The following is a 17940-nucleotide window of genomic DNA, read 5'->3' as shown; positions in this document are numbered from 1 at the left end:
TTTTTAAACTTTGCACTTGTCATTTATGTAACGTAAAAACTTTTTCGGACCCAATACTGACCCCTGTGGAACACCACAAGCAATGTCCAAGAATGATGAAGAATTCCCCCAAATTCACAAATTGTTCTCTGTTACTTACAGTGAAGAAAATAAGTATTTGAACACCCTGCTATTTTTCAAGTTCTCCCACTTAGAAATCATGGAGGGGTCTGAATTTTCATGGTAGGTGCATGTCCACTGTGTGAGAGATAATCTAAAAAGAAAAATCCAGAAATCAAAATCTATGATTTTTTAACAATTTATTCGTGTGATACAGCTGAAAATAAGTATTTGAACACCAACGTTAATATTTGGTAGAGTAGCCTTTGTTTGCAATTACAGAGGTCAAACGTTTCCTGTAGTTCTTCACCAGGTTTGCACAGACTGCAGGAGGGATTTTGGCCCACTCCTCCACACAGATATTCTCTAGATCAGTCAGGTTTCTGGGCTGTCGCTGAGAAACACGGAGTTTCAGCTCCCTCCAAAGATTTTCAATTGGATTTAGGTCTGGAGACTGGCTAGGCCACTCCAGAACCTTGATATGCTTCTTACTTAGCCACTCCTTGGTTTTCCTGGCTGTGTGCTTTGGGTCATTGTCATGTTGGAAGATCCAGCCACGACTCATCTTCAATGATCTGACTGAGGGAAAGAGGTTGTTCCCCAAAATCTCACAATACATGGCTGCAGTCATCCTCTCCTTAATACAGTACAGTCGTCCTGTCCCATGAGCAGAAAAACACCCCCAAAGCATGATGCTACCACCCCCATGCTTCACAGTAGGGATGGTGTTCTTGGGATGGTACGCATCATTCGTCTTCCTCCAAACACGCTTAGTGGAATTATCTGACCACAAAACTTTCTCCCATGACTCCTCTGGATCATCCAAATGGTCATTGGCAAACATGTGCTGGTTTAAGCAGGGGAACCTTCCGTGCCATGCATGATTTCAAACCATGACGTCTTAGTGTATTACCAACAGTGACCATGGAAACGGTGGTCCGAGGTCTTTTCAGGTCATTGACCAAGTCCTGCCGTGTAGTTCTGGGCTGATTCCTCCACTCCGATTGAGATTGACCGTCATGTTTAAGACGTTTCTATTTGTTCAGGCTTTTCCTTGATTTTCTGGAACTCCTGTGTTGTTCTCAGTATTATCTTGATCTTTAAAGTATATACTTTTTTGAGTATTGTTTTGATTGTTAAAGCGCTTTGACACCCTGGTCTGGAAAAGCGCTATATAAATAAATATTACTTACTTACTTCCATTTTCTAATGATTGCTCCAACAGTGGACCCTTTTTCACCAAGCTGCTTGGCAATTTCTCCGTAGCCCTTTCCAGCCTTGTGGAGTTGTACAATTTTGTCTCTGGTGTCTTTGGACAGCTCTTTGCTCTTAGCCATGCTGAATGTTTGGGTCTTACTGATTGTATGGGGTGGACAGGTGTCTTTATGCAGCTACGACCTCACACAGGTCCATCTGATTCAGGATAATACAGTGGAATGGAGGAGGACTTTTAAAGGCGGACTAACAGGTCTTTGAGGGTCAAAATTCTAGCTGATAGACAGGTGTTCAAATACTTATTTTTAGCTGTATCACACAAATAAATTGTTAAAAAAATCATAGATTGTGATTTCTGGATTTTTCTTTTTAGATTATCTCTCACACAGTGGACACGCACCTACCATGAACATTTCAGACCCCTCCATGATTTCTAAGTGGGAGAACTTGCAAAATAGCAGGGTGTTCAAATACTTATTTTCTTCGCTGTAAATAACTTCCCACCCAGTGCAACACCAACCCCTTGATCCCATAGCGTTCAAGTTTATTGATCAATATCTTATCATTAATTGTGTCAAAAGCTTTTTTCAAGTCTATCAATACTAATGAGTGCAGTTTATGATCTATTGCATTTGTGATCTTCTCAGTTGATTCTATTAATGCTAGTGACATTTGCTCTAAATCCATACTGGCTGTCTGAAACTAATTTATGTTTGTTGATGAAATCTAATCTGTTGTTGAATAGTTTTTCGAGGATTTTGGAGAATTGTGGATGTAAAGAAACAGGCCTGTCATTTGTGAAGTGGTGTCTATCCCCAGCTTTATATAGCGGCACAACTACAGATGTATTTTAGTATTACTTATTATTTTCTGCCTCTTTAGTCCTTTGCTTTATGAATTCTCTATATAATGTATTTTTCTTTTTCCAGGCATTTTGCAATCCCTTTGTGCACCAGGGTCGATCTTTGTTTTTGTTTTCTATAGTATTGTTTTATTGGACAATTTTTATCATTTAATGACGTGCATATTCTTTAAAAGTTTCATATTCAACATCAGTATCACTTTCATTATATACCTTTTTCCCAATCTGGTGCCAGTAAATCATTCTTTAATGAGTTCTAGTTTCCTCTGTCCTTACTCCTTTGTATTTGAAGTTTTCCTCTGGCTGATTCCTCTGGTGGTTGTTGTTATACTGTACATATAAATACTGGCAGGTGCTCACGGATGTCAATAGTCAGCTCACTGTATAATTTTCAATATCATTGGTGAATATGTTATCTGTTAAGGTGGCACAATGGGATGTGATTCTACTAGGTCTGGTGATTTTTGGATGCAAACCAATGCTCAACATTGTATTGATGAATTTGTCTGTCATTTTGTGCTTATTTGGATTAAGCCAATCAATGTTTAAGTCATCACAAATGGAAACAACTTTTTGATTTGTTTTTGAAAAACATTTCCCCATCCAATGCTTTTATACTAGAGCCTAGTGCTTTGTTTATATACTGTAGCTGATTATAACATGTTTTTTTCTTCACATATGGCAATAGTTATACATTCCAATAAGTTATCAATCACAGTTTACATATGTTCAACTACTAAATTACTAATTTGTCTGTTTCAATGGTCTGGTTGTACTGTCTGTCTGTGTAATACTAGCAATTGTTGTTGATGTTGGAGAATAAATGACTTCCGAGTCTATATCATGCTCAAAGTCTAGTGAATTATGGTTTGTGTATTGAAATGTTCTCAGTTCCAGTTTTTTCATTATCAGCAACCCTTTCAATGATGTCCCTATCCTTTTAGTTTCATTCCTTGTCAATGAGTGGTTAATGCTATAATACGTTTCAAATTCAATGAAATGTATATGACTAGAACTGCGTCTGTTCAAGTCTGTTATTATGTTTTGTTATGTATTATGTTTTCTAATATATCAATCTTTTAAATAATTTCAATGTAAATAAAACTTTCTTAACTATTTATGGCGAGATAAAAAAGTTGCAATCACCTGATAAAGTGGTTGTATCTTCAATAAAATATGTTATAACAGACCCTGTGGACGTGAAACGCTTATGTTGAGGCGCTTTATACTAATCTGTCAAAGTCACGTTAGTTAGTCTGTATAGTGAGATTATGGAAACAGATCCTTGGACAAATCAACAAAATACATCCACAGAAAGGTTCAGCAAACAACTCAACTGAAACAGATATTTAGAAACATGCACATAAAGTGGACGTTAGAAAGCAACAAATAAACGAGGTGATATTGAAATGTGTGACCTGACCTCCCCCAGAACCAACTCTCCAGCAAGACGTGATGGACTGTGTGAACAGATGGTTCATCGACTTCCTGTCAGACAGAAAGCAGCAGGTCAAGCTGGGGAAACATCTCACCAACTCATCAGCCCTGGTACCCCTCAAGGCTGTGTTCTCTCACCCCTGCTATTCTCCCTGAACACCAACAGCTGAACCTCAAGTCATCCCTCGGTCAAACTCCTCAAGTTTGCAGACGACACCACTCTGATCTTATCTCTGACTTATCTCGGAGGGAGACAAGTCTCTACAGATCACAGGTGAATCGACTGGTGACCTGGTGCAGTGAGAACAACCTGCAGCTCAACGCTCAGAAGACAGCGAAGATGATCATGGACTTTTAGAGAGTTTCAGCCGACCAGCCCCAACCCTCAGAGACTCCACTGTTGACTTTTTTAAGTTTATCCTTTAACTGGGTACAATCTTCCATGGAGATCGGAAGTAGGAGAAAATATAAGTCTCATCGTGAGGAAGGCGCAGAAGCAGATGAACTTCTTGTGTCGGTTGAGGAAATTTCAACTCCCACAGACGATGCAGATCCAGTTTTGCACCGTCATTGTGGAGTAAGTAATTTTTGTAGAGCGCTTTTCTAGACCAGGGTCACAAAGCACTTAAACAATCAAAACAATACCTAATAAAATATATGCTTAAAAGGTCAAGACACCACAGTGACAAACACAGGAGTCTCAGAGAATCAAGGAAAATCCTGCACGAATAAAAGATGTTTCTTGAAGGAGTCAGTAGATCATCAAACACAGAGAGAGAGGAAGATCGTTCCAAAGCTTAGGAGCAACAGTCTGGAAGAATTTCTCTCCTCTGGTCCTGAACCGTGTGCGAGGAACCATCAGTAGATTCTGATCCACAGACCTCAGAGCCCGAGCTGGGGTGTAAGGCTGGATCAGATCAGTGATGTAAGGAGGAGCCTGACCATGAATAGATCTGAAAGTAAGAACCAGAATTTTGAAATCGATCCTGAAAGAAACTGGCAGCCAGTGAAGAGTTTTAAGGATCGGAGAAATGTGAGTTCTTCTACTTGAGCTGGTCAGAATTCTCGCTGCAGAGTTTTGTATCAACTGCGGGCGAGACAGCTCCTTCTTGACATGGACATAAAAATAAATTGTTACAATAGTCCAAACGAGAAGACACAAACACATGGATTACAAACTCCAGATCATGCTGTGACAACATTTTCCTAAGTTTAGAGATTTTTCTATAACAGTTTCTGGTAAATTTTCTGCAGTGTTGAACTAGAGACATGTCCTCCATCACAACTCTAGCGGATTATCTGTTCTGCTGAGAAGATGATTGGCTTCCCTCTTCCATCTCTACAGGAACTGTACGTCACCAGGACATTGAGGCATGCGGGCAGGATCGTAGCTAACCCCTCGATCTAAGATCGATATGGTTGTTTAGTTAAATCAATTTAATATAGATTTTTAAAAAATCAATTATTCATTATTTATTTATATGTCATTTTATGGTAATCCCTCTCGTTTTAATTTGCCACAGTACTTCTGTAATTCATATTATTTAAATATTTTATTCTGTAAATGCAATGTGCAATGACTGTTTACAACACTGGCAATAAAGGTTTCGGATTCTGATTATTTGACAGGCAAAATGAAACTTACTTGTGTTACGGCCACTAGAGGTCGACATTGCTAAACAATTCACACTGAGTCTGGTCGCCTTTATCGTAAAAGTGGTTACAGTTTCACGAGGATATGGTCAGGGACTCAAGCACAGTTCGTAACATAGAGTATAAAACATTAGATTCTTTAGATTTAAAAGCTAAACGGCAAAGAAACCCCAGTCACCTGTGTACTGCTGTTGAGGAGCTCCTACTATTGAACGCATCAGGTATTCTAGACTAGAACTCACGAATTTTGCATCTATGTAAAACTATAGAGGAATATGGTTCGAGAACAGTGAGTGTTGCATGCAGACAACTTTTTCTAACTTTCCTGAAGGAGCTGACAACCTCTGCTGGGTGTCATGTGTTCTTCACAAAAGTTTAATTCAGAATCTGAAAGTGTTGAAAATGTCCTCTAAGAAAAATGTGACGCAATTCCTTTTTTTAAAAGCACTTTCTGAACAGAAAACCAAGAAAAATGAGTAAACACAGATTATCTAGATCCATAGACGGAAGATAAATTGGTAAATTAAGGGTTACATGTTACATGTCCCACATCTTTAAACATGTTTAATATACTTTCCATTCTGATATCCCTGAAGCACGAACAGGTGCCTGACTCGCTATTTAAAGGGATCATGAGCAGCAACCAAACCAACAACTGTCAATCCTTCCTCTGACCATTAGGCCGGATCTCTTTGAGGCCTGAACCGTGTCAAGCGTGGGAATCTGTGATGACATCATCGCTAGAGTAATAATCTGTCCATCTGTCAACTGCAGGTACAAACACCTCACCCCAGATCGCCTCACCCCTTCAACCCCCCTATGATTCCCATCTTTCCTCCATATCCCGTCTCGGCCTTCATCCCTGGTGGCCCTTCTTCTAAAGGCATTTCCCTCTGTGGCGTACATAACCCTTGACCATCCCCCAACTGCCCAACATGCATATACACCCCTGTCACCCACTCCACCCCCTGTTGGGTGTTGGATTGTGGGGTGGGGGTGAGGAGGGAGGGGGATTATGCGAGTGGGAGGCTCGTAAAGGGCCTGCCATGGTCTTTCTGTTATGTGACGGATGGCTGGGAGGCTGAACGGGCCTGTTTTGCATGAGAAGAGAAGCCAGCAGAGGGGAGAATAGAGGTCTATTCAAAGAGGCCTGTCACCCAAAACCACCCTCCTGCACTGAACCCCCGCACCCTGGCCCTTCATCAGCCATCCCTTCATCCTCTCCATCCCTTCTCCTCCTCCTCCCATGCACTTTCCATTCCAACCTCCTTTTCTTGCTTTATTTTCTGGCTTTCATTTGCCATCTTTGCCGCTTCTTCCTTGATTTCATCCCACTTAATTTCTGTTCATTCACATTTCCCCTCCTTTCCATCAAGCACTCTCTCATTCCCAGCTAGTTCCATAACATTTGAATCCTCCCATTATTTTGTGAGAATAGTCAATAAGAAACCATAATGGCTAATGTCACGGTCAAAGCTCTTTAACACTAAAAGAAGTCATGTGACTTGATGCACTGACATGGTGACTGAGTCCACGTTTGAGTCAGCAGGAGATATTATGGCATAATTAGATTCAAGCGGCAAATTTGAGGCCAGCGAGCCACCAGGGGGCAGAGAAACACCAAAACAAGACAAATTTATAGCAGCAGGAAGCAAACTTCAATTACTTTGAAGAGCGATTTTACTTTCCTTTCAAGAGCCACATGAAAATATTTCAGGGAAAGTGTCATGAGTAAGAGGTGACAGAGCATAAAATATTCAACCTTAAGAAAGGACTGGATCAGAAAAGTTAGGGAAGTGTTGGAGACTAGACTCCTACAGACATTTCAGACGAAAGAGGTTAGTGAGGAGAGTATAGCTATAGACTGGTGGGGAAAGCTGTCTTCCAGTGGCAAGTTGCAACCCCTGAAGGGAATATTAAGTTCCTTAAAGTCTTATTTTCTTGAGATAGTTTGTCCAGATGATGCTGTACACAGAGTAATGAGTTATTTTCTAGAGTTATAGACAAAAATGTAAGTCCCTTTTTTATGTAGCGACTGGAGCTCGGCTGTCTCCGTCTTCATTTTTGTCCAAAAAGACTCTTAAAACATCAAAATACCTTCATGGTTATCTTGTATTGAAGCATCGTCAAGAAGAATTGGTCCAAAAAAACAGGACGAATATATAATATATAATATATATTTTAAGCTTATTTGTAGCAGAAGTTAAAGTGATAATTCATCTAAAATTCAAACTTCACTCATTTTCTACTCACTCTTATGTCGACTATGGGTTGGGATTATTTTCAGTACTCTTCATTTTTAGAGATATAGACAAAAATCCATTTGAATTCCATTGTAGACAGTAGACTGTATGCTTTTATACTTTTGATTGACATCGCTTGTTAATTTTTAAACGTCTGCTACAAACAACATTAAAGAATAGACTTGTTTAATTATTTGTAGAACAACTCCCCTTGTTGAGGCTTCAATACAAGGTGAACCACAGAAGTATATACAACAATACACGGGGAAATGTCTAAAGTGGGCTGTGCACGAAAAAACTATAAAAGCTACAAAAGAGTAAAATCCCACGTTGATAATTTGGACTAATCTACATTTTAAAGTTTGAATGGTGTTTCTATGTAAATGTATGCCAGAGCAGGAGATGTTTAAAAATCGTTGTGACTTTTTTTACCTCGTTCCACACATTTGTAATAGGAAATTCATCGCAGTTTTTCGCGAATGTTGCAAAAATGTATATTCTGGTAAGAAAAATGTTTCTTTCCGCATGTTTTGATATATTTTTTTGTTTCTTTGCGCTCAGTGGTGTGGGGCGGGAAAAGTGCCAAAAACCAATAATATAAAGAATAGGCTCGGGGAATAACAATACAATGACACACTTAACTTGCCTTGAATCATCAACTCTCAATGAAAAGTCACATTTCCTAGTCAATGTCTTAATCTCTTTCCACCTGGTTCTGATTGAACTCAATATATAACTAAAGGCTGCTCGCTTTTACTACCTTCTAAGACCTTCCCTAGTCTTTACTTTTGTTTACTGCAGAACTTAACTGGGTGATAAATGTTGTTACTGCAAGGACACACGCTGGTGCCATTTTAGTACATACAGTTTCTTACTCTCCAGGTATGTAAACACTATATTGTCTCTACTGCCTCCGTTCTGAAGGATTCCTGGTCAGTTAAGTGCACAATAGTGCAGCTTTTCAAGCTGACTCTTCGTTCACAAGCGTCTTCTGCAATACAAATAAATAATTAGGATTCATGAAGACACACAGTCAATCCTTCCATTCACTGCTTAAAATACATTCTTTCTCTACGACAGATGTGCTGAATCAGTGATGCTCGGGTTCAAATACTATTAAGAAACATCAGTTGTTCTTTTATGCCCCCCTGGAACTCCGGTTACCTCCCACAAGCCAATCACAATTCATATGGGGTTATGTAGAGTCCCCGAAATGTCAGTTGGTGTGAATACAAGCAGTTTTTTTTCTCTATGTGCTGCAAGATTTTTACTTGTGTGGCTCCGCTGGGAGGTTGAATTAATGAAGGTATTGCTGAAGGGAAGTGGGTTGAGACCGACTGAATCTTATTTGAATTAGTTAATAGAGCCAATTGATGACATCAGGCAGAGGTTTGTATAACAGAAAATTAATTTAAAGCCGTATTCATTGATTTCTAGACAGTGATAATTCCTTCTTTAATTCTGAACACTAAAAGGTTTTTTTTTCGACCTATGATCTTCAGTTCTAAATAGTTTTGATGACCACTTCTTAACACTTATTACTGTTCTGTCAAATATGATAATAAAAAGTGTAATTTGGCCATTTTGGATTTTGGAATATAATTATTATTATTTATATGGTGGATGCTCATGATCAAGTTCCATGTTTACTCCACATGGTTCCCACATATCTTCTGATAGTGTTTCATATCTTGTTAAATGCTCAACAACTCATTAGTACTCCGGACACATGGTCTGCTCAATGGCAGATGCAGAACTAAAAAACACTGTTCCGGATAAGGGGTCGACCGACAAACACCCAGGTGGTGAACAACAGGACTGAGAAGTTGGGGGATGCTGTCCTCACATCCACCCTCCCTCTTTTTATTCTCTGAGAGAGGGGAGGAAACCTGCTGCCATGTTTCTGTATCAGCTGTGACACCCACAACTTCTGTGAAGTCAAATGTGAGCGGACAGCAGGAGAGAAGAATCCACTGATCCCAAATCCACCTGAAAACGAGGGCGACGGGCGTACTAAGAAAAGTGGAGAGTGGTCATCGGTTCTGGAGTTCGCAGCAGAAAAGCTGAGGGAGCAGCTCGGATGAGGGGGGCCGGGGGGGAGGGGTGTGAAGTTTGGAACAGATTCCAGCTCGGGTTGTCCGGGAGATGAAAACAGGATGGACTGGACTCTCACAAATCCCAATTAAATGACACACACCTGCAGCTCACACACGCACACACATGAGTCAAATGTCACGTAGGCTGGCGAAGAACCACACACTCTCACACACACAATACTTGACAACCTCTTAATTTAAACTGACAATCCTTTGTGGAAAAGAATAAACTCGTCTTTACATCTGTCCAAACACAATATTTGAATTTGCAAACCTTGTCAAAAGAGCAAAACCATAAAACATTATGAGTTAGATTTGCATGACTGAAACTTAATTCTCTTTATTGTTGTCTTACTTGGATATTACAATATATATAATTGTTTATAAGAAAAGATAAGATAAGATTCTAATTGAAAGTAACTTCTTAAAGATGTCTCAGTTCAAATTACTGTTAACATGTTATAAAAAAAGGATTATAGATTTGAAGTGTGACACAATGTATATTTCATTACATTTAAATATCAACAATTAGGTCCCATTGTTCAATAGACAATGTATAGAACAGTGGTGGGCACTTACATTTCCTCAGGGGCCACATCTTATACATTTCCTGTCGTGAGGGGCCATTGAACAAAAATAAATGAGAAAATAAATACAAAAATAAAGTTATAAAATCAAGTGTGTTAATGTGCTTATATGATTTAATTGTATTTCATTTATATTGTTTTAATCTGACCCTTTTATCCCCAAATTATTTATTTATATATGTTTAAATAAATCCCTCAGAGGGGCAATAAGTATATTAAAACGAAAACGGAGAAAAAGTACTAAAACAAGAGACGTAATTAATAATAGATATACATAGAAAATAAAATAGTTAGCTTCTACATTATCTATGACCTCATTCATGAATACAGTGACGGGTCTGACTGTCCCTTGTGTGGTTGGGAATGTATTGGTAGCGCTGGCAGGTGCACTGTAGTGTGTATTTTAAAATGCGTGTATAAATAATAAAATAACGTGTACTGGTATTGAATAAGTGTATACAAGTAGCGAATTGTGTTTATCTTTTTTTTAAATTTAATCCACATTTTTCCGTTTAGTTTTATTTCGATCACTCGTGGAAATGTCAAGTATTTTCACGTAAATGTTACTTTTAAACTAGTTCTGACCCGTCGGTGCGAGCGGTTCGGTGCCGCTGACTCCAGCACCGGGACCGTATTGATCCGGGTCGTGGCGGGACTCCATCATGGCGACCTTCCTCCTCCATCAACAAGTGTCTCGCGCGCACAGCCGGGAACTCTATTCAGCTGCTAATGCGCGCGCTCGTCCGCGGCGCTGCGCTCTGATTGGTCGCCGCCAGCGCACGCGAGCCCGGGCCTCTTTGAGAGCGAGTTTTGACAACAAGTGGTTCAGACGCTCCGAACTTCCTGAGCGGACCAGACTCACCCAACTTTCTCCCGCCGCCTCTCGTGCTCGCCTCTCGCCCTCCAGGGGACGCCTCAGCCCGCGCGCTTCTACACTCACTCTCCCCGCGAGCGCAATTAGTTTAATTCGCTCCACCCGGTGACACCCGCGCGCCCTCACAGGTGCGACAAAAGGTACCTTCTCACTGCTCACCTGTGACCCCTCGACATGTACAGCATGATGGAGCACGAGCTGAAGCCGCCCGGCCAGCCTCAGTCCCACCAGACCTCCCAGGGCATGAGCCCGGTGACCGCCAACATGACCGGCAGCATGGGCAACAGCGGGAACTCTCACCCGGGCTCCAAGACGGCGCTGGCCCCCGGAGGGGACCCCATGGACAAGGTCAAGCGTCCCATGAACGCCTTCATGGTGTGGTCCCGGGGCCAGCGGCGCAAGATGGCCCAGGAGAACCCCAAGATGCACAACTCCGAGATCAGTAAGAGGCTGGGCGCCGAGTGGAAGCTGCTGACCGACGCCGAGAAGAGGCCCTTCATCGACGAGGCCAAGCGGCTGCGGGCCGTCCACATGAAGGAGTACCCCGACTACAAGTACAAGCCCCGCCGCAAGACCAAGCCCCTGCTCAAGAAGGACACGCAGGTGGGCAAGTACCCGCTGTCCGCCGGGAACCTGCTGGTGGCCGCCCAGGGTCAAGGCGGGAGCCCGAGGATGGACAGCTACGGCTGGGGCCCCGCGGGAGGTTACGCGGGGATGCAGGGCGAGGCCCTCGGCTACACCCAGCAGCTGCACCGGTATGACCTGTCGGCGCTCCAGTACCCGCCCGCGATGACGGCGGCGCAGACCTACATGAACGGAGGGAACTCCTACAGGTGAGAACAAGTCACGGTGCATAGTTGACATCTGACGGGTTTAACTGTACAAACTTTTCTTGAACTTCTATCCATCAGAATGAATAGAACACTTAATATAAAGCAAACGTCAAATGGTGGGTGATTTTAAAAAAAGAAGAAAGAAAAGTGTGTGTGTATGTATATAAAAATTAAAACATTTTTATATTTTAAATACATCTACAATTTATTTTATGAGGAAATCGGTATTGTTGATCAAAAAACGGGAAGATACAATTAACTTATTTAATTTGAAGAGATTCATACAAACATAGCAGTTCCTCTAAACTGTAAAAAAAAAATGGACAAGGATTATTCACATTATTTTGCAAAAGAAATTATGTCAAAGTAACAAAATGGAGGTTAAAGGAGGTTTAAACTTTATTATACGTAAAGGTAGGCACATGCTTTTAATTATATTTATATTATTCAATATATATTGTTTCAGTTATTTGATTTATTGGAACACAGGATTTTCCTTTTTTTAATTGATTTTATTTAGATTTTTTTTTTTAAATGTATTAATGTTATTTTATATTTATTATTTTACAAATTGTGTGATCTAAAATAATCAAGTAAAGACGACTACTTTTTTCTGTCAGTGAAAAGTGTATGTTTGAGACAAAAAAAAAAGTTGGAGCCCAGTGAGCCGCTCAGAAAGTGGACATGACGGAACAACAAGGCCTCAGTCTCTGCCTACTTGTTATTGGTGTGACGCTCGGCGCTGGGCTTGGTCCTGTCTGGAATGTTGATCGGGATGGCTGGATGGCAGGCAACGCTGAAACCCTGTGTGTGGTCCCCTTACCCACAATTCCATAGTCGTGCTAAACCATTGTCTCTTGCCCTGCTTGTGGTCTCATGCATCCCCACCCTCCCCCAACGACCATCTACAGATCGCTGACATCACAAGTGCAGATGAAACCATGAATTTAAAAAAAATCAGTCCATCAAAGACTGAATAATTGGTAGTCATGGCGAGATACTCCTCAGAGGACGTGTCAAATAATGAACCTCAAATTCAAGTAATAAATTGACATTTTATTAGTAACACCTTGACCTCATTTAGAATGTTTGCGCAGACGTAAGCAGCATTTTATCTTTTCAACAAATTTCCATCAAGTTGGACTGTTGTTCCGGCGCAGGTGTCCACTGAGTCCTGTGCGCATCACTCTGCTTTCATTCAATCATGTCCTTTTGTGTTCTCTGTTTGCTTTTACTCTTGTTTGGTTTCAGTCCCACATGCGGCACCAGATCGCTTCCAGGTCTCTTTAAGTGGATTATTATTGATAATGAAGGGTTCTGGATGATTTCCACTTGGCCTCAAGCATTTTGTAGAGCTGTGACAATGTCAATAGAGCACTTACTTCCTTCAGATCCATTTATAAATTCCCTCAACAGTTACTAGCGCCGACTACGTAAACGAATTCCAATCCCCAAACTATGGATGATTAAAGAAATAGATTTTTTTAATTTTTTTTTATTAAGTTGTTGGATCTACATTCAGCACTTATTGGACAAGACTCACCATTTGAAAATTCAAACTCCAATGGTCCTCTGATGGCTGGAGGCTAAAAGCACTGATTCATCTTTGGCCTAAATCAAAAGCCTGTTTTTCTTTGTCCAAACTGGAGTTTCTAACAAGCGGAAGGTCATTCAGGTTTGTAGGTGGGGCGGTAAACAAGGCTAGTGTTGATCTAGACCAAACACACCGAAGTTCTTTTCGCTGTGTCTCAACACGCAGCTCTCATCAAAGGTGTGTCCCAGTTTGGGGGCCACGGATTCATGAATAACATGCTTCGGTCCAAACGTTTTTTTTTTTTTTCTCGCCACCTGTTGTTCGGGTTGAAAAGAGTTTCAGAAAATATACCAATATAAGTGGCTTATAAGCCCTGATATTGCAATGCGTTTGCTGGTCCACCAGGTGAACAAATATTATATTTTTCTAAAAAACTGGTAATTAAAAAAAAAAAAATCAATTAGTTGGTTTTAATTGTGACTTTAACACACTTTGTTTAAAACTCTAATTCAGCTTCTCACATTATTGTTGCCCTCTAAATGGAACCCCTTCAGTAGTATTTTAGTTTTTTTTTAATTGAAAATGGAGGTACAAGGGAAAAGGCCAATGAGATTCCAATAAATGTGATTTAGGCAGACTAGCAAGAAGGTTAAGGTGGAGGAACACGATAACTCCTGATTGACCATTTTTACTGTGCATTATGTCTGTGGGTTGCCATGGGGTGCACTGTGACTCCCCTTAATAGCCCTGTATGGTTTATCTCTTGAAACCAAAATGTATTTATAGATTCATAAATTGGAGCCTTTAATCAAAATACCTTTTTTGTCCTCCAAAATGATTTGTAATTTATTAATAAACCACTGAAAATAATTGATGGAATGATTAATTGAATTGTGTATGTAATGAATGTCGCCAACTTGTTATTTGTTGGTGTATAGAAGTCTTAAAATCCATATCTTACCTCTCTACTGTTTTTTTTTCTCTCCACAGCCCAATGTCCTACAGCAGTAGTCCCCAACAACCGAGCCCAGTCACCATGTCCATGGTAAAGCCTGAGCCCATGTCCCACTCACCACCAACACCCACACCCAACCACCACCGAGGCCCACTGCAGGGAGACCTTCGGGACATGATCAGCATGTACATACCAGGACCAGGGGGCGATGCCGGGGACCCAACCGCCGCACAGAGGGGCTACAGTAGTGTCCAGCAGCACTACCTCTCTGGGACTGTCCCCCTCACGCACATCTAGGACCAGGACTTGGAACTGTTCTGGATGCACAGACAGCTGCTGGGAGTCTGGATGGTGGACACGACTGACAGAGACGCTGCGATGACAAATCGCCATATAAGAGATCCCTGAGTCTTCGACACCACTGACAAGTTCTCTACCTCTTTGGTGCCCCACAAGTGTAAATATCACTCGCATCTGAGCGGAGCCAGCAGACCAGGGACGCTCCGCTCAACTGTACATAGTAGGAAACGATATTCTCAATGTTTTTAGAAGTTATCATGACCGTAGATCCTTCCTAACCTGAGACTTTGCCCTCTGCATTGGGCAGGGCTGAGGGCGGAGCCTCTCGTCCAGTGTTGTCCTCTAGTCGTCCACCTACAATCACATGGAGTGACGAGATTTTCGTATCCTGAGCTGGTGATCGACCTATCATGAGCTGAGTCGCTCCGACTGTTGGTGATTGGCTACGTTTAGGACAGTGGGAAGGAATGCACAACTTGAAAAAACTAGAGGAACATTGTGCCTTTGGCCACTTTTAGTGGTTTTTACACAAGTTTTTAAGTTGGTGAAATCCTGTTGGATGACACAGACAATCAGCACAGCGTCCCCTGGGCATGAGCTTCAAGGTTTCTGGTCTGTGGTGTTAGAATGTAGAACCTCTCTGGTTCCTTCGATCAAGTACCGAACCGACTTATTCTCAGTACTCTTTTTGTCATTGCTGTTTGTTTTATCTGTAACGGTTAGTTTCAAATATGCCTTTTTTTCCATTTTTAAATGTCGTTTGCCTTCTCCTAAGTCACTTTTCTCCAGGCAGAACAAGAAGCATTTTGCGTATACGTGGATGAATTTTTATAGAATGCTGCATTTCGGTCAAAGTGTACTTTCCTCCACTTGGCGCATTAACTCGTATTTTATAAACTGGGATGTGTCATCTCTAACCAAGTTTGTGTCGTTGAACCATTGTGTTGACTAAATGATCCAACAGAAGTCTTTCTAATCCTCCTGCTTCCTCGCCTGGGTGCCAGTGCTGCTACGGACCTAAAGGGAACTTTTTAATTCTATTTTCATATTACAAGAACTATAGTTACTAACTGAACACGCACTGTAAAAATATACCTGAAATTTTTTTATTTCTTGAAAAAAGGGAGAGCAAATATGACGGTAATGCGTGAATGTTTACATTAAAAGGTAAAACTGTTGTAATGACTATTTTTAGAAGGGATTGTTTGTAAAAGCAGTCCGACGCTAGACTTGCTGTATGTAGCATTCATGTAAATAATGTACACACCTTTAGGCTCTTATACTAAGAGCCTTTTTTGTTTGTTTCATTCATTTTTTTTGTTATGGCATTCATGACGATATTAATAAAAAGCTCAAATCTTTTTCCATCAAAGATGTCACGTGTTGAACTTTGTCCTCTGTGATACATATGCTTGACGTCACAATCACAAATGCATGTTCCGGTCTCAAGGTGGAAGTTATTGTTGCACTTAAGGATAAGGGAAGCCTTAACATGGGACGACATGACGCTTCTAAAGAAAAGTGCCTTAAGGGAGAAAGTGGAACACCCTGGTCCCTGAAGGCATCACTTCAAATGTAAATGTGAGAAACTCATTCTTACCCAAATGCGATCTTGTTTTGGGGGATGTCAGGACATGAGGAAACCTCCCGCATTGTCATTACAATCTGAATTGGACTCGAGGGGTAACATGGGGTTAAAATCTGACTTGAATATTGATGGATATTTTAAGTCGTACTTTATGTTACCTGATAAGGTTGACCTTCTTGCGTCTTAAATTCTTTAGTTTGGAAACTTAAATCAAACATGATTCTGACAAAACAATTTCCTTTTTTATTTTTACAACTCTTCTATTTATCCTATTGAGAATTTACTGTAAGAATATTCTCCTCGGTCCAAGTTTGCTGTAACTAGTTTACTCCGGTTCTTTTGAGAGTAGCTATAAATGCCATCAGTCTTCCGCTGAGTCACTCGGTGTAAACTGATTTACCCAATTATACCCATGGTAACCAGCCTCACACCGTCCTTGAGGAATCCTTTAAGACTTCAGTAAACCATGAGTTAACTCTCCCTCCGAAGTTGTTCTCAGCTCTTGCTTTCCAAAAAGTGCGATAATGTTGATAACGCAGCACTTTAAACAATCCAGCACACAAAACCTTCATGAGACTACTGCCATTTTGGGAGGATTATGGCAATTTAATATCACAGATAAACACTAACAGCAAGGAAGTAAAAATATTTAAAATAAACTCATGAAAATTAGTGGTAATTGAGCACAGGGATCCACTTATTATAGAAATTCACAAAAGGACACATTAGAATTACAATAGTTTGTGTGAAAAGCAATTTGATAATGATAGTATTTTGTAACACAGAAAAAACAAAGAGTTTATTTTGAAAAAGTAATGATAAAAATTCCATTGATACGAGAATGTAGATTTTTACTTTGATAATAGTAATAAAAACTTTTGAAAACAAGGAAGATAATAAAACTTCTAAAAGTTATTTAAGTAATGTCACTTCTTTTGTTCGCTTAATAAAGTAACGGATATATTATTTTGATGTATTAATTCAAGTACTAATTCGAATGCCCTAATGGTTAACCACTAATCCCGAAACACATCTGACTGGATATTTTCAATGACTTACGAGCAACATAATGATTGTGTTTATTCTCTGGCGTCTTTCATGTCGAGGCTCGTGGACACAACAGTGGGATCCTCGCCGGTGTTGAATGACAATGCTGGGAATAATTGGGAGACGCATTTCCAGCTCCACTTCTTTATCCCGGCTGACTTGGAAAGTCACCAGATGAGTTTTGCTGTGGCTAATTTCAACATGACCTCATCCATCGACATCATTAGAGGGAGAAAAAAGGAAAGACCACCGTTGAAAAAAAAACTTCCCCCCTACTTTTCTCACACCGTCCTCCGCTCGCACCCATTCCTGGGCCCGCGCGGGGCCGCGGCGCTTCCCTGGGTGGGAAGATGTGATGGTCGGGGGTGAATGGGGGGCGGCGGGCTATAGTGCCGGGAATGATTTAAAGCTCGATTATTTACTTTCTTATCTTTGCCCTCTTTAAAATTCACTTTCCCCGTCCCTTTCACTGGCTCCCTCCTCCCCCACGTCTCCTCCGCTGGATGGTTCGCTCATAATTGGCCGTTTCGGAGGCGCTTTGTCCGCAGCTTTTCAGGCCGCAGGTGCATATAGTAAAGCCGCAGTCTCCGCTCCTCCCCCGGGCGTCTTTGTTCCCG

At 40.9% G+C, this 17940-nt stretch overlaps 1 protein-coding gene across 1 annotated transcript; it reads left to right on the top strand.

Annotated features, from left to right (window-relative positions):
- Window positions 1–10891: 10891 nt before the first annotated feature.
- sox19b (SRY-box transcription factor 19b) lies at window positions 10892–16060 on the top strand. The gene is made up of 2 exons (XM_087789743.1): window positions 10892–11899; window positions 14424–16060. Exons 1-2 carry the CDS (start codon window positions 11241–11243, stop codon window positions 14683–14685), a joined length of 921 nt encoding a protein of 306 aa, XP_087645869.1. The 5' UTR covers window positions 10892–11240; the 3' UTR covers window positions 14686–16060.
- The last annotated feature ends 1880 nt before the right edge of the window (window positions 16061–17940 follow it).

This window comes from Callionymus lyra, chromosome 4 (assembly GCF_982586985.1).
Source record: "Callionymus lyra chromosome 4, fCalLyr1.hap1.1, whole genome shotgun sequence".
NCBI classification, from domain to species: Eukaryota; Metazoa; Chordata; class Actinopteri; order Syngnathiformes; family Callionymidae; genus Callionymus; species Callionymus lyra.
This window is presented reverse-complemented; position numbering and strand designations above follow the sequence as displayed.